The sequence below is a fragment of the Macaca fascicularis genome, chromosome 5, assembly GCF_037993035.2.
Source record: "Macaca fascicularis isolate 582-1 chromosome 5, T2T-MFA8v1.1".
NCBI classification, from domain to species: Eukaryota; Metazoa; Chordata; class Mammalia; order Primates; family Cercopithecidae; genus Macaca; species Macaca fascicularis.
In genome coordinates, this window is record NC_088379.1 from 100751463 (window position 1) to 100764301 (window position 12839).

Consider the following 12839-nt stretch of genomic DNA (forward strand, 5'->3'; position numbering starts at 1 on the left):
GTGTCTCCTTCAGTTCTGCTCTGATCTTAGTTATTTCTTGCCTTCTGCTAGCTTCTGAATGTGTTTGCTCTTGCTTCTCTAGTTCTTTTAATTGTGATGTTAGGGTGTCAATTTTAGATCTTTCCTGCTTTCTCTTGTGGGCACTTATTGCTATAAATTTCCCTTTACACACTGCTTTAAATATGTCCTAGAGATTCTGGTATGTTGTATCTTTGTTCTCATTGGTTTCAAAGAACATCTTTATTTCTGCCTTCATTTCATTATGTACACAGTAGTCATTCAGGAGCAGGTTGTTCAGTTTCCATGTAGTTGAGTGGTTTTGAGTGAGTTTCTTAACCTTGACTTCTAGTTTGATTGCACTGTGGTCTGAGAGATAGTTTGTTATAATTTCTGTTCTTGTACATTTGCTGAGGAGTGCTTTACTTCCAACTATGTAGTCAATTTTGGAATAAGTGTGATGTAGTGCTGAGAAGAATGTATATTATATTAATTTGGGGTGGAGAGTTCTGTAGATGTCTATTAGGTCCACTTGGTGCAGAGCTGAGTTCAATTCTGGATATCCTTGTTAACTTTCTGTCGCATTGATCTGTCTAATGTTGACAACAGGGTATTAAAGTCTCCCATTATTATTGTGTGGGAGTCTAAGTCTCTTTGTAGGTCTCTAAGGACTTGCTTTATGAATCTGGGTGCTCCTGTATTGGGTGCATATATATTTAGGATAGTTAGCTCTTCTTGTTGAATTGATCCCTTTACCATTATGTAATGGCCTTCTTTGTCTCTTTTGATCTTTGTTGATTGAAAGTCTGTTTTATCAGAGACTAGGATCGCAACCCCTGCTTTTTTTTGTTTTCCATTTGCTTAGTAGATCTTCCTCCATCCCTTTATTTTGAGCCTATGTGTGTCTCTGCATGTGAGATGGGTCTCTTGAATACAGCACCCTGATGGATCTTGACTCTTTATCCAATTTGCCCATCTGTATCTTTTAATTGGAGCATTCAGCCCATTTACATTTAAGGTTAATATTGTTGTGTGTGAGTTTGAGCCTGTCATTATGATGTTAGCTGTTTATTTTGTTTGTTAGTTGACGCAGTTTCTTCTTAGCATCGACGTTCTTTACAATTTGGCATGTTTTTGCAATGGCTGGTACCACTTGTTCCTTTCCATGTTTAGTGCTTCCTTCAGGAGCTCTTGTAAGGTGGGCCTGGTGGTGACAAAATCTCTCAGCGTTTGCTTGTCTGTAAAAGATTTTATTTGTCCTTCACTTATGAAGCTTAGTTTGGCTGGATATGAAATTCTGGGTTGAAAATTCTTTTCTTTAAGAATGTTGAATATTTCCCCCACTCTCTTCTGGCTTGTAGAGTTTCTACCAAGAGATCCACTGTTAGTCTGATGCACTTCCCTTTGCAGGTAACCTGACCTTTCTGTCTGGCTGCCCTTAACTTTTTTTCCTTCATTTCAACTTTGGTGAATTTGACAATTACGTGTCTTGGAGTTGCTCTTCTCGAGGAGTATCTTTGTGGTGTTCTCTGTATTTCCTGAATTTGAACATTGGCCTGCCTTGCTAGGTTGGGGAAGCTCTCCCGGATAATTTCCTGAAGAGTGTTTTCCAATTTGATTCCATTCTCCCCGTCACTGTCAGGTACACCAATCAGACGTAGATTTGGTCTTTTCACATAGTCCCATGTGTCTTGGAGGCTTTGTTTGTTTCTTTTTACTCTTTTTTTCTCGAAACTTCTCTTCTTGCTTCATTTCATTCATTTGATCTTCCATCACTGATACCCTTTCTTCCACTTGATCAAATCGGCTACTGAAGCTTGTGCATGCATCACATAGTTCTCCTGCCACGGTTTTCAGCTCCGTCAGGTCATTTAAGGTCTTCTCTGCACTGTTTATTCTAGTTAGTCATTCATCTAATCTTTTTTCAAGGTTTTTAGCTTCTTTGCAATAGGTTTCAACATCCTCCTTTACCTCAGAGAAGTTTGTTATTACTGATCGTCTGAAGCGTTCTTCTCTCAACTCGTCAAAGTCATTCTCGGTCCAGCTTTGTTCCTTTGCTGGTGAGGAGCTGTGTTCCCTCGGAGGAGAAGAGGTGCTCTTATTTTTATAATTTTCAGCTTTTCTGCTCTGGTTTCTCCCCATCTTTGTGGCTTTATCTACCTTTGTTCTTTGTTGATGGTGATGTACAGAGGGGGTTTTGGTGTGGATGTCCTTTCTGTTTGTTAGTTTTCCTTCTAACAATCAGGACCCTCAGCTGCAGGTCTGTTGGAGTTTGCTGGAGGTCCACTCCAGACCCTGTCTGCCTGGGTATCAGCAGCGGAGGCTGCAGAACAGCAAATATTGCAGAACAGCTAATGTTTCTGCCTGATCCTTCCTCTGGAGGCTTCGTCTCAGAGGGGCACCCAGCTGTATGAGGTGTCAGTCGGCCCCTACTGGGAGGTGCCTCCCAGTTAGGCTACCCAGGGGTCAGGGACCCACTTGAGGAGGCAGTCTGTCCATTCTCAGATCTTAAACTCTGTGCTGGGAGAATCACTACTCTCTTCAAAGCTGTCAGACAGGGATGTTTAAGCCTGCAGAAGTTTCTGCTGCCTTTTGTTCAGCTATGCCCTGCCCCCAGAGGTGGAGTCTACAGAGGCAGGCAGGCCTCCTTGAGCTGCGGTGGGCTCTACCCAGTTCGAGCTTCCCGGCTGCTTTGTTTACCTACTCAAGCCTCAGCAATGGCAGACGCCCCTCCCCCAGCCTCGCTGCTGCCTTGCAGTTGGATCTCAGACTGCTGTGCTAACAATGAGCAAGGCTCCGTGGGCGTGGGACTCTCCGAGCCAGGCACGGGATATAATCTCCTGGTGGGCCATTTGCTAAGACCGTTGGAAAAGTGCAGTATTAGGGTGGCAGTGTCCTGATTTTCCAGGTACTGTCTGTCAGCTTCCCTTGGCTAGGACAGGGAATTCCCCAACGCCTTGCGCTTCCCAGGTGAGGTTATGCCTCACCTTCCTTCGGCTCACATTCCATGGGCTGCATGCACTGTCAGACAAGCCCCAGTGAGATGAACCCGGTACCTAAGTTGGAAATGCAGAAATCACCCATCTTCTGCGTCACTCACGGTGGGAGCTATAGACTGGAGCTGTTCCTATTCGGCCATCTTGGAACCTCCCCACCTGCTGTTTTTAGTCTCCGTTCTTGTGTCTTCTAATAAAACTCTGTGCTTATTATCATGAAATGTCTTGCCTGTTATATAGTCATCATTGACTATTTATTTGTTATTCCCAATGGAAAGTAAGCCCCTTGAAAGTAGATAACATGCATTTTTCAGATTTGCATTTCTAGTGCCTTTCCCTGGTGCTTATTACTTAACGTTTAATGGATAAATGGTTCCATATGGAACAGAGGATGAAGAAAAAACTTCTTTCCTAACACCAGAGATCCTACACATTCTGGCCGAAATCCACCTTTCTAATCTTATGTTCTACAAACTCTCAAATTTGTATGCTTTCTTCTGCAAAACTGAGCTACTTGCATTTTCTCCTTATATACCCCATGTTTGCTGTTGCCTTGCTTTTGATTGCACAGTCCGTGGGTTGGAAAGTCCCTGTTTTTCCATGTATCTTAATCCAGTCCCAGAATCACCTCTAAGTCACTTGATTCATCCCCCAGCTAAGAATAATGACAGCATCTTCTGTACTACTGTTGTAATTTCCTGGTCCTTGTCTGCTTGGTATTACAGTTATTTTGGGATATGCCTCATCTCTCCTACCAGTGACGGGGCATCTTGAGAGCAGGAGCCATGCCAGCTTAATTAATATATTTCCCATTTAACATGACATAGTGAGTTACCCATTAGAGGTAGTCTAACATTGTTGTGAATCAATAAATGTAGGCAATAGCAAAGTAACTGAGACTCATCTCCTTTATAGACCTTAAACAGAAAAGGAAAGTGAGTATCTATTATATTATAGAAACTTAGTTCTGCTTAATGGAAGGAGAATGAACTGAATGACCTCTCAAATTTCATACAAACCCTGATTCTAGGAAGTGGAGGGACTATTTTAAGGGATAATTCAGAGATTTATTTGTCGTATATTAACTACTTCATCAAGAGATGAAGAGATGAAGATGATAGCCCAGCTGTTGGCTGTGCAGACTCCTATGGCCATAGCCTAGCTGTGTGGGGCCATTTAGCTTTCTGGGCCTCAGCATCATCTTACATTACATGCAGATTACATTTGATCATTTCAGAGGTGCTTTTTCTAGTTTTATTTTCTGTGTTTCAAAGTTTGCTCTTCTCAGCTTTTGAGCCTATTTTTTTAAAACTTGCTTAATGTGTTTCTTTAGTTTCTACTCTTTCTTTCACTGTTTTATATTGTATTTTTGCACATATGCATGGATATTTAGACTTTAATTACAAGTGGAGTCACAGCTTACCCTGTGCTGAATTCTCTGACTTCATATGAGAACTTCCTGTGAGACAGTCTCTCTGTAGTGGTAAGTGTTCTCTTAGGCTTTTCAGTTATTTCTGAAAGGCTCCCAGGGAAGTCAGGAGCCACAGAGAGGGAGCAGACTATGCTTTAGAGGTTTCCTGCTCATACAAATTTTAAAATCCTGTGTTGGTTTCTTCATGCGTTCTCTTGACAATGACGTTAAGTGCCGATGCATTTCCTGATCAGCAGAAATTTAATCCAGGTGATGTGCTGGCGGACATCACCATTACCACCAGTCTCTACTGGGAGGAAAAAACAGTGACACATGAAATGCCTTGAAGAAACTTATAAAGCTTTTCACTTTTCACTCTGAAGAATTCAGCAACTCCTCTGAGACTTCAGTGTCAGAATAAAATATTTTCATATGGGAAAAATAAATCCTGGCTTAGGGCTCTCAGGTATTAAATTTAAATAGAAAACCTGCAGTGAAGACGAGGCCGTCACACTGATGTCCAGTGGCTGATTGTCAAATTATCCAAGTGCAAAAGAGAGAGGGTAGCTTAGCTCGGAGGGTACTGAATTTCTTGAGTCTTGCTGATGTGATTCTTTTTAGCGCTGCTTTTGGTTTGCATTTTAAAAATGATGTGGCTAAATGACTCACCAAAGTCATAAAACTAAGCTCATTCGTGGCATAGTGAACACTACCAGTCAAGGTTTCTGCGGCCTTACCCACCTTATGTTGAAGACTTTTTGGTTCTAAAGTTCTGTTTCTAAGATAGCCTGAGATTTCTTGGGATTTTCTCATAGCAGCATGGAACCTTGATGAAAGTTGCTGCGGAAAACTCCACTCACCGGTGAACATCTGCCGCAGAGTTCAGTTCTACAAGTCAGTTCCTCAGCCATCTCCAGGATGCCGCGGGAAACCCACAGGGATGTGCACAGCCCATTCTTCCGTAGACACTTGAGAATCTTTTATGCTTTTGGGAAATCAAAATCATCCTGCTGAGAGAGGATTTAACATCCTGTAGTATATATAATGTGTAGCTGATTTCAGACATCACTTACAAACCACAAGCAAACCCATGGCCTCCTTCACATGTCTTCTCATTTCTCCTTTGTTTCACACATTCTTTAAAGTACAGTTCTTATTTCATAAGAAGCTTTTTAGATTTTTTAAGGTATACAATGTTTGCTTCTCTTTTCTTTCTCCTGTCTATTACTTTTCTTTTTTTTTTTTTTTTAATCTCCCTACTCCGTCTCTCTCCCTTTCCTCTCTCTGTTTTAGGCATCAACAACATCCAGCAGGAGGACCACCTGCATGTGCCCAAAGGCTCAAAGAGGTAGAGCCACCTTGTTGGAGCTAGCAACTCTGTCCCTGCGCTCGCCTCTCATTGCCACAGCAGGCTGTGCTTAGGACTTTCATGAGACTCTTACTTCAGTTTATGGTACAGTGGGGAAGGTGCCCTGTGCTCAGTCAAGCAGTGGGGGCTCTTGTTTTTTTAACATAACACTTTTAGCCAGATTTTCTGGGTTTAGGTTTATAACTAAAAGGCTTAACTAACATGAAAAACATTTAATATATTATGAGACTAAAGAGATACTGTATTTTCAGAACAACAACTCCCTCCTTACTCCTTGCCACCAAAACAAAAATCTTTTGACTGCCCTCATTTAATGCAAGATAGTCAAGAGCTTCAGGCATGCACTGTTCCCTGAGTCCACTGGGGTGCTCATGTTTCATTCTCCAACCTGCTCACGATCCCAGCTGAAGGCTCCACTTTCAGCCTTTCTGCATGCACAGGCAGCCCCATGGCTTCCCTCCCACAGTTACACTAGCACCTGCAGTATGCACATGCCATACCAGGCAGCAGTGGTGTGCTGAGGGGCACGCCAGGGGCGGTACACCAGGCACAGGCAGGAAGGGAGTGCACTGTCAATAATAAAACTGACTAAAATCCTAGTTTTATTGTCACCGTGTGCCACAATTCTAAACAACGTCAGTGGTTGAAATGTGTCTTCTGGCAGGGTGAGTGGCTCCCATCACCCCCCTGCTTGGTATGTCCTTCCCTGGCACCTTCGGAGGAGAAGAGGAAAATCTTAGTTTTGTGTGTCTTTTAATTTTTTTTTCTCTCTCTCTCTCAAAGTCTTTCCCTTTGCTCCCCTTCCCTACCCTCAAAACCGTAGCCTTCCGAACTCTCTTTGTTTATGTCTTCCCTGGGGTAGAAGAGCCACTTGGAGTGTCCACAGATTTATGAAGCCCTTTGTTATCAATGTAGACCTCATACTCCACCACGCTGGCATTTTCTATATCATACCACTGTCATTCAAGTGACTTTGGTCAGAAATAGGAACTTGGTTTTCTGGCCTCTTTATATAATCCTAGGTGAGAGCAACCCTGCATTTTGAGATCCACATGAATGCAGACATTAACCTAATTCCTACCTGGTACAGTAGGGAACTCAACATTATTCACTGCTTGTCTGGGAATTCAAAGGAGTTGTTTTCCCGTTTGCATTATCAGTCGATAGCTCCCATATGCGTTGTGCCTTTTCCACATTATATAGTTGCTGTCTTCTGGTTTCCAAAATACGAACAGCTCAGGTTTGAAGATGTTTTTACTGGAGATTGTGATGGAAGGTAGTACATAAAATTTAGTCCACCTGGACTTTTTTTTTTTTAAACCCCTACAGGGCTTAATATCTTATGACCCTAGGCTAGAAGAACAGAACCCTTCTTCTCCCTCACTGACTTCCCCTTTACCCCCAGGCTCTCATTACCATTAACTTCTTACTGAGAAAATTGCAGACATTTTTGTTTTATCTTCTTCCATCCCCACTGTCCGTAAATGTTTATTGATTTTTTTTGAGATGAGGTTTCAGTCTTGCCCAGGCTAAGGTGCAGTAGTGTAATCTTGGCTCACTGCAACCTCTGCCTCCCAGGGTCAAGTGATCCTCCTGCTTCAGCCTCGCAAGTAGCTGGGACTACAGGCATGTGCCACCACACCCAGCAAATTTTTCTATTTTTAGTAGAGACGGGGTTTCACCGTGTTGCCCAGGCTGGTCTTGAACTCCTGGACTCAAGCAATCCACCTGCTTTGGCCTTCCAGAATGCTGGGATTACAGGCATGAGCCCCGACACCAGGCCTTTTCTTTCTTTCTTTCTTTTTTTTTTAAATACTCATTAAAGCATGATTTGAAAACAAAGCAAGCTTTTCTCCTGGAGAAGAATTTATCTGACATCTCTTAATTTACTTTATTTTACTCAAATTGTGTATTCATTTCCTTCTAATTCTACTTAAGTCTGAATCTCTTTAGTACTCACATTAACAGGAACAAAAACCATGTTGGATCTAGTGGGAGTATTAATTATTGAAGTATAAAAGGGCAAAATTGTCTACTCTTATAATTCTCTGAACCCTACTTTTTAATAATGACCCCTTTGTGCAAATATTTCCAGTTCTTCTCCATGGGAAAGAAGAAGAGAGAGAGCATTTCTTCTGTAGTGAATGCAACACTCTTGTTTTTAATGGGATATTTTCAGTTCTCCTTCGTAGCAGCTCATTTTCTCTGTAATTTTGTCCGGTTTATTTATATCACTTTTGTTCTTCTCGTCCTTATGCCTATAACCTATCCTGTATTCCTTGAAATGTACATTTTTCTAGTTCTGGATCCTGCTGGGTTCTTTTAACTTATAGTATACTTAGAAATATATTACATATACTTATATTTGTGATATATTATAAACATACACAAAAGTATAAAAGTGAGACATCCATGTAATAATTTAATATGAACAGATGTTAACGATTTACCATGTTTTTCTCTTTAAAAGAAATAAAATGTTGAAGATAGCCCCATTGTAGTCCTGTTCCTTTTTCATTTCCTTCTATCCTTCCCAGAAGTAACCAATATCCTATTTATGTCTCCTCTGTATGGTTTTATAATCTGACTTCATATGTATGTAGCTACTGCAGTACATAGGATTATTGTGTGGGGTTGGAGTTATTGTCTCTGAGTCTACAACCCTTGTGCAGTATCTATCTTTTCTTGTCAACCTTGTTTCTCCCCTCCATAGCCGTCCGTAGACAAGGAGACTAGAGGAAGCTAGTGCAGAAGGCACCCTGCCCTTTTCTGCCTCCTCCTTTCTCCTAGAACCTTCTGTCTGTTGTACTGTGTCTGTTTTCATGTGTACCACACCATCTGACTCTACTTCCACTCTCTTTTTCTTCCTTTATTCTTGGTACCCCAGTGTTAAATCACATTTATTTCTATTTTTGGCTTTAGGATTAACACGAGCTCAATTTTTCTCTGCCATTATTTGGGAACAGGTAAAATGATGTTACTGAAAATCCAAGAAAGAAATGTAATCTAATGACTTTCAATTGTAGAAACATGCCTGAGGGAAGAAGGGGCAGAGCCAAATGTCTTGGAGGATCTGACACTTTACAGTATCAGATATGAATTACCTGTAATTCTCATGTTTGTTGTTTAAGTGTGGTGCTAAAGGCACTTGCCAATAGGTTAATAGTGATCTTTCACAGAATTAGTTTGCTCAACGAAATTCTATTTATCCTTCTAGAAATTGGTAAGATCTCATTTTATGGCCCATACAGACCAGAGATTTTTATATTTCCCTTTAAATTATACATAGCAAAGTTTAGTGTAACAAAACTTTTCCTTCTTTCATTTAAAGTACAATTTTCTGTCATGTGCAAGACACACTACAGATGGAGAGGGATTGGGGCTATGCTCTTTGGGTATATACCAAATGGCTGTGACTGTGACAAGTATTTGGGGCTCAAAGGAGTTGATAGTCTAAAGTTGGAAACCAGATCACTTACTCAAATATTACTAGGGAGAATATTTATTCAGCTACTACAAGGGCAAACATCTAGGGTGGGAGAGGAAGGTGAGGAGAGAGAGGGCTTATTGCTGAACATGCATCTAGACATATGTACATGCATGTATTTAAGGAACTACGTAAGGGACTGATTTTTGGCATTTGGTCGACATTCAAAATCCTTGAGTATATGTTTTTGCAGTGTTTTAGAAAAAGAATTTAGAGATGTACTATGTACAGTCCAGCTGTCACAAATTTTAATTCTATTATTAGGTCACAGTTACCTGTCATTTTTCCAATAGATATCTCTACATCACACATTTCATTATCTTTCCCTGACCTCCCAAATCCAAATAAACATTAAGGAGCTAAGAGTAAGAACGGAATGAAGTTGCCTAAAATCTTTATCAACTGTGGTCAGATTACACCTTTGGCCTTTCTAAATGCACTTCTGTGTGGATTGTCTTCAGATTCTTCTTGATTCCCTTTCCTAGTCTGTTTTCTGGAATATAATTTAGGTCTTTAACCATCTTCTTTTCACCTGCAAACTCCCATGTTTGTTTTCTCTGCATGGGACCCAGGACTTCTTACCTGGGGCCACCGCTGTCTTCCTCATGATTAAAAATTAAAATTAGAACATGCTGGCAACACATTAGTGAAATCCCTACTCTCCTCCCATGAGAGGTGTCAGCAGGTGGAGTAGGAGGAGAGAGTGCTTTATAAATGGAAGTGGAGCTTTTGTAGCATCTATTCAATCTGACATGTTTCCAGTTTACCATTAAGTCTCTTCTCAGCATACTTGCCTCCTCTGTCGTTTATCATTTACACATACAAATGACGATTTTCTATTGTACCAGTACGTAAGTGCTGAGAATTAAAATTTTAACTTCTTTTTCCAGTTTTAGAAAAGAGCCCAGAACACTGGGACCTATGTTTGCATATGGTAAGGAATGCCAGCTGTTTTGTTTTTTAATTACATTTTAACTTTTTTTTAAACATCTTAACTTTTATTTAGGAAAACAGGCTGGTTATCGTTGCACCTAGAAAACCATGAGGGGCCTAATGAGTACGCTGATGACATATCTGTTGAAATAATTTTAGATTAATAATTTTAGCTGGAAGTGAGTTTAAAAGGTTCTAAAATGAAGCTTTATATTTTATATTTTAGTAAATAAAAATTTTGAGGTATGATTTTGAGATACATTTAGTAAATGTAAAAATTTTGAGAGTGACACTTAAAATGTTCTCAAATGACAAAATATGACACCACATATTTCATGTTGTAGAAGTGGTCAAGGTAATGAGATCAAACCTAGAGGTTTTTGACTTTTTATTTTTTCCTAAAACCACTAGTGTTTTGGTATTGACTATCTATGACAGCAAGATAAGTGTGATATTCGATAAACGAATCTATTTTCCAGGCTGAGGAGAAATAACATGTAAATGCTTGAGAGTCAATAGAGTGTAATGAAAAACAAAAGCAAAAAAAAAAAAAATTCTTGGGAGTCAGGAGATAGAAAGTTTTATCCAAGATTTTCCACAGAGTTCAGTTTAATAATGAGTTTCTGTACCTTTTCTGTTTTATAGTATACCTTATTTGGTTATAGTCTGTTCATCTGTTATACCTAGGATTTGTTACTTTTCTACTTAGTTCCTTTCTGATGAGGTATAGTACTTAAGTGTCTAATATGTGCCTAGTACTGTGTTGGCAGGGCTTGTACATAATCATCAGCCTAGTCATTCAGCACCCTTAGAACAGGGGCTGGAACTGTGGCTCCAGCTCGCCGCACTGAGGCCATGGTTCCCAAGTGCCAGTGTGCAGGTTGTTGTCCCTCCATCATTCATCTTTTCCCAGTCTGTGGGAAGGAATAGTAAATGGGCCATGTTGTAAAATTTTTAGAGAGTTAAAGATGTCATATTCCATTATTGTTTTGTTCCTTTTTAAAAAAGTTAAATGCTATTTGGTTCATAAAACAATAGTGATAGTAGAAAGCCTTTTTACATGTCCCACCTTGCCAAAGTAAAACAATGGCATGTGTTTGTTGGTTCTCTCCTTCCCCATTTTTAAACTTGTTTGTAGATCTAAGAGCTTTACAACAGCTGGCTTAAGAAATACTGTTTCTCACGAAATTGCCATGTGTGCATGCCCATTTTAAGAGTAAAGTTTAAATAGGAGGGCAAGGAAGAGGGGTTTTTTAGACATTTAATATATATTTAGCAGTTGTTTAGGGTATAAATTTGATCTATTGATAATGCACTTTTAAATGCTGCAGCTTCATTCTGACTGAATTTCGTCTTCTTTTTTTTTTTTTCTAACTTTTTTTAAGAGATGGCATCTCACTATGTTGCCCAGTCAGGCCTTGAGCCTCTAGACTCAAGCTATCCTCCCACCTCAGCCTCCAGAATAGCTGGGACTAAGGCATGCACCACAGTACCAGCTTGCCTTTCATTGGGTTTTAACCTGTAAATATTTAATATAGCTTTTGGCAAGAAATATTCCTTAAGAAATTGTTTTTATTCCCTGGCAAGTTTTTTTTTTTCCTCCTTTCAATAATTAAAGCCATTGTTTAAGGATCACCTTGATTTGTTTTTGTTTGTCCTCTTCAGTGCTATAATGCTTTGCTTTACTTTTTCCTTAGTGATACAAATGAAGTTGACATACCACCTAACACTCGAGTTGGCACCAAACGCTATATGCCTCCAGAAGTGTTGGACGAGAGCTTGAACAGAAATCACTTCCAGTCTTACATCATGGCTGACATGTATAGTTTTGGCCTCATCCTTTGGGAGGTTGCTAGGAGATGTGTATCAGGAGGTAAGAAGCAGTGCTGTCTTTGAAAAGCTACTATCGGAGCTACTACAAATTCTTTCTTTCTGATCGGAAATCCAAGTTATCATACTGTCTGTAAGATCCGGTTTTATTTTCTCCTTTATTTCTGTTGATGCAGTCATAATGCTTCCAGGAAATTATATTCGACATCCTAGAATAATCTTTGACTGCTTCCTTCCTTCACCTGCCACTAGACACACTGTCAGCTTCCCCTGCCTTCTCAAGCATCACTGTTTTCTGCTCTGTGTATTGTCTCATTTCTCTCTTGGGTTCTTCCTCCAGCGGTGGCTCCATCAAATCAAACCCCCTTTTCTGTCCCTGCCAGTTTATTCTCACCTAGCTGCTGGGCCCCATCCCCAACTCCATTCCCTGGGATTTCCTCTGCAGAGATGACAGTAGGACATAAATGTGGGGAGGGACACCCATTTCTTACCTTCTGTATTTATTTTTTATAAAACTTCCTCATAAAGCAATTTGGAAACAAATTTTTATCAAAAGGAAATTAAAGTATCAGAGTATTGTTATTTTTTATGGTATTGTTTTTTCTACAAACATGAGGATTCCCTAGTAAAACCACTTACAATAAACAAGAAGACATATTTAAATATTCAGAAGTATTATTGCTTGTACTATTTTGATTGCTGCACAATCTGTCTTCGAGCAAATTCTGACACCTTTTAGGCAAGGAGCTTAATCTTTGGCTTTTCTGTATCAAGTACTCTATGTTATTCCATGGTTGTGCTCATTAAAAAGCCTTG

The 12839-nt window shown here is 40.0% G+C and overlaps 1 protein-coding gene across 18 annotated transcripts in view; it reads left to right on the top strand.

The window, feature by feature from the left end:
* BMPR1B (bone morphogenetic protein receptor type 1B) overlaps positions 1–12839 on the top strand; it is a 403442-nt gene that overhangs the window by 382974 nt on the left and 7629 nt on the right. For all 18 annotated transcript variants that reach the window (XM_065545250.2, XM_074040175.1, XM_065545249.2 and 15 more), the window contains one exon: positions 11891–12066. In XM_065545250.2, coding sequence (XP_065401322.1) covers positions 11891–12066 — 176 coding nt within the window. The remainder of the gene's footprint in view (positions 1–11890; positions 12067–12839) is intronic.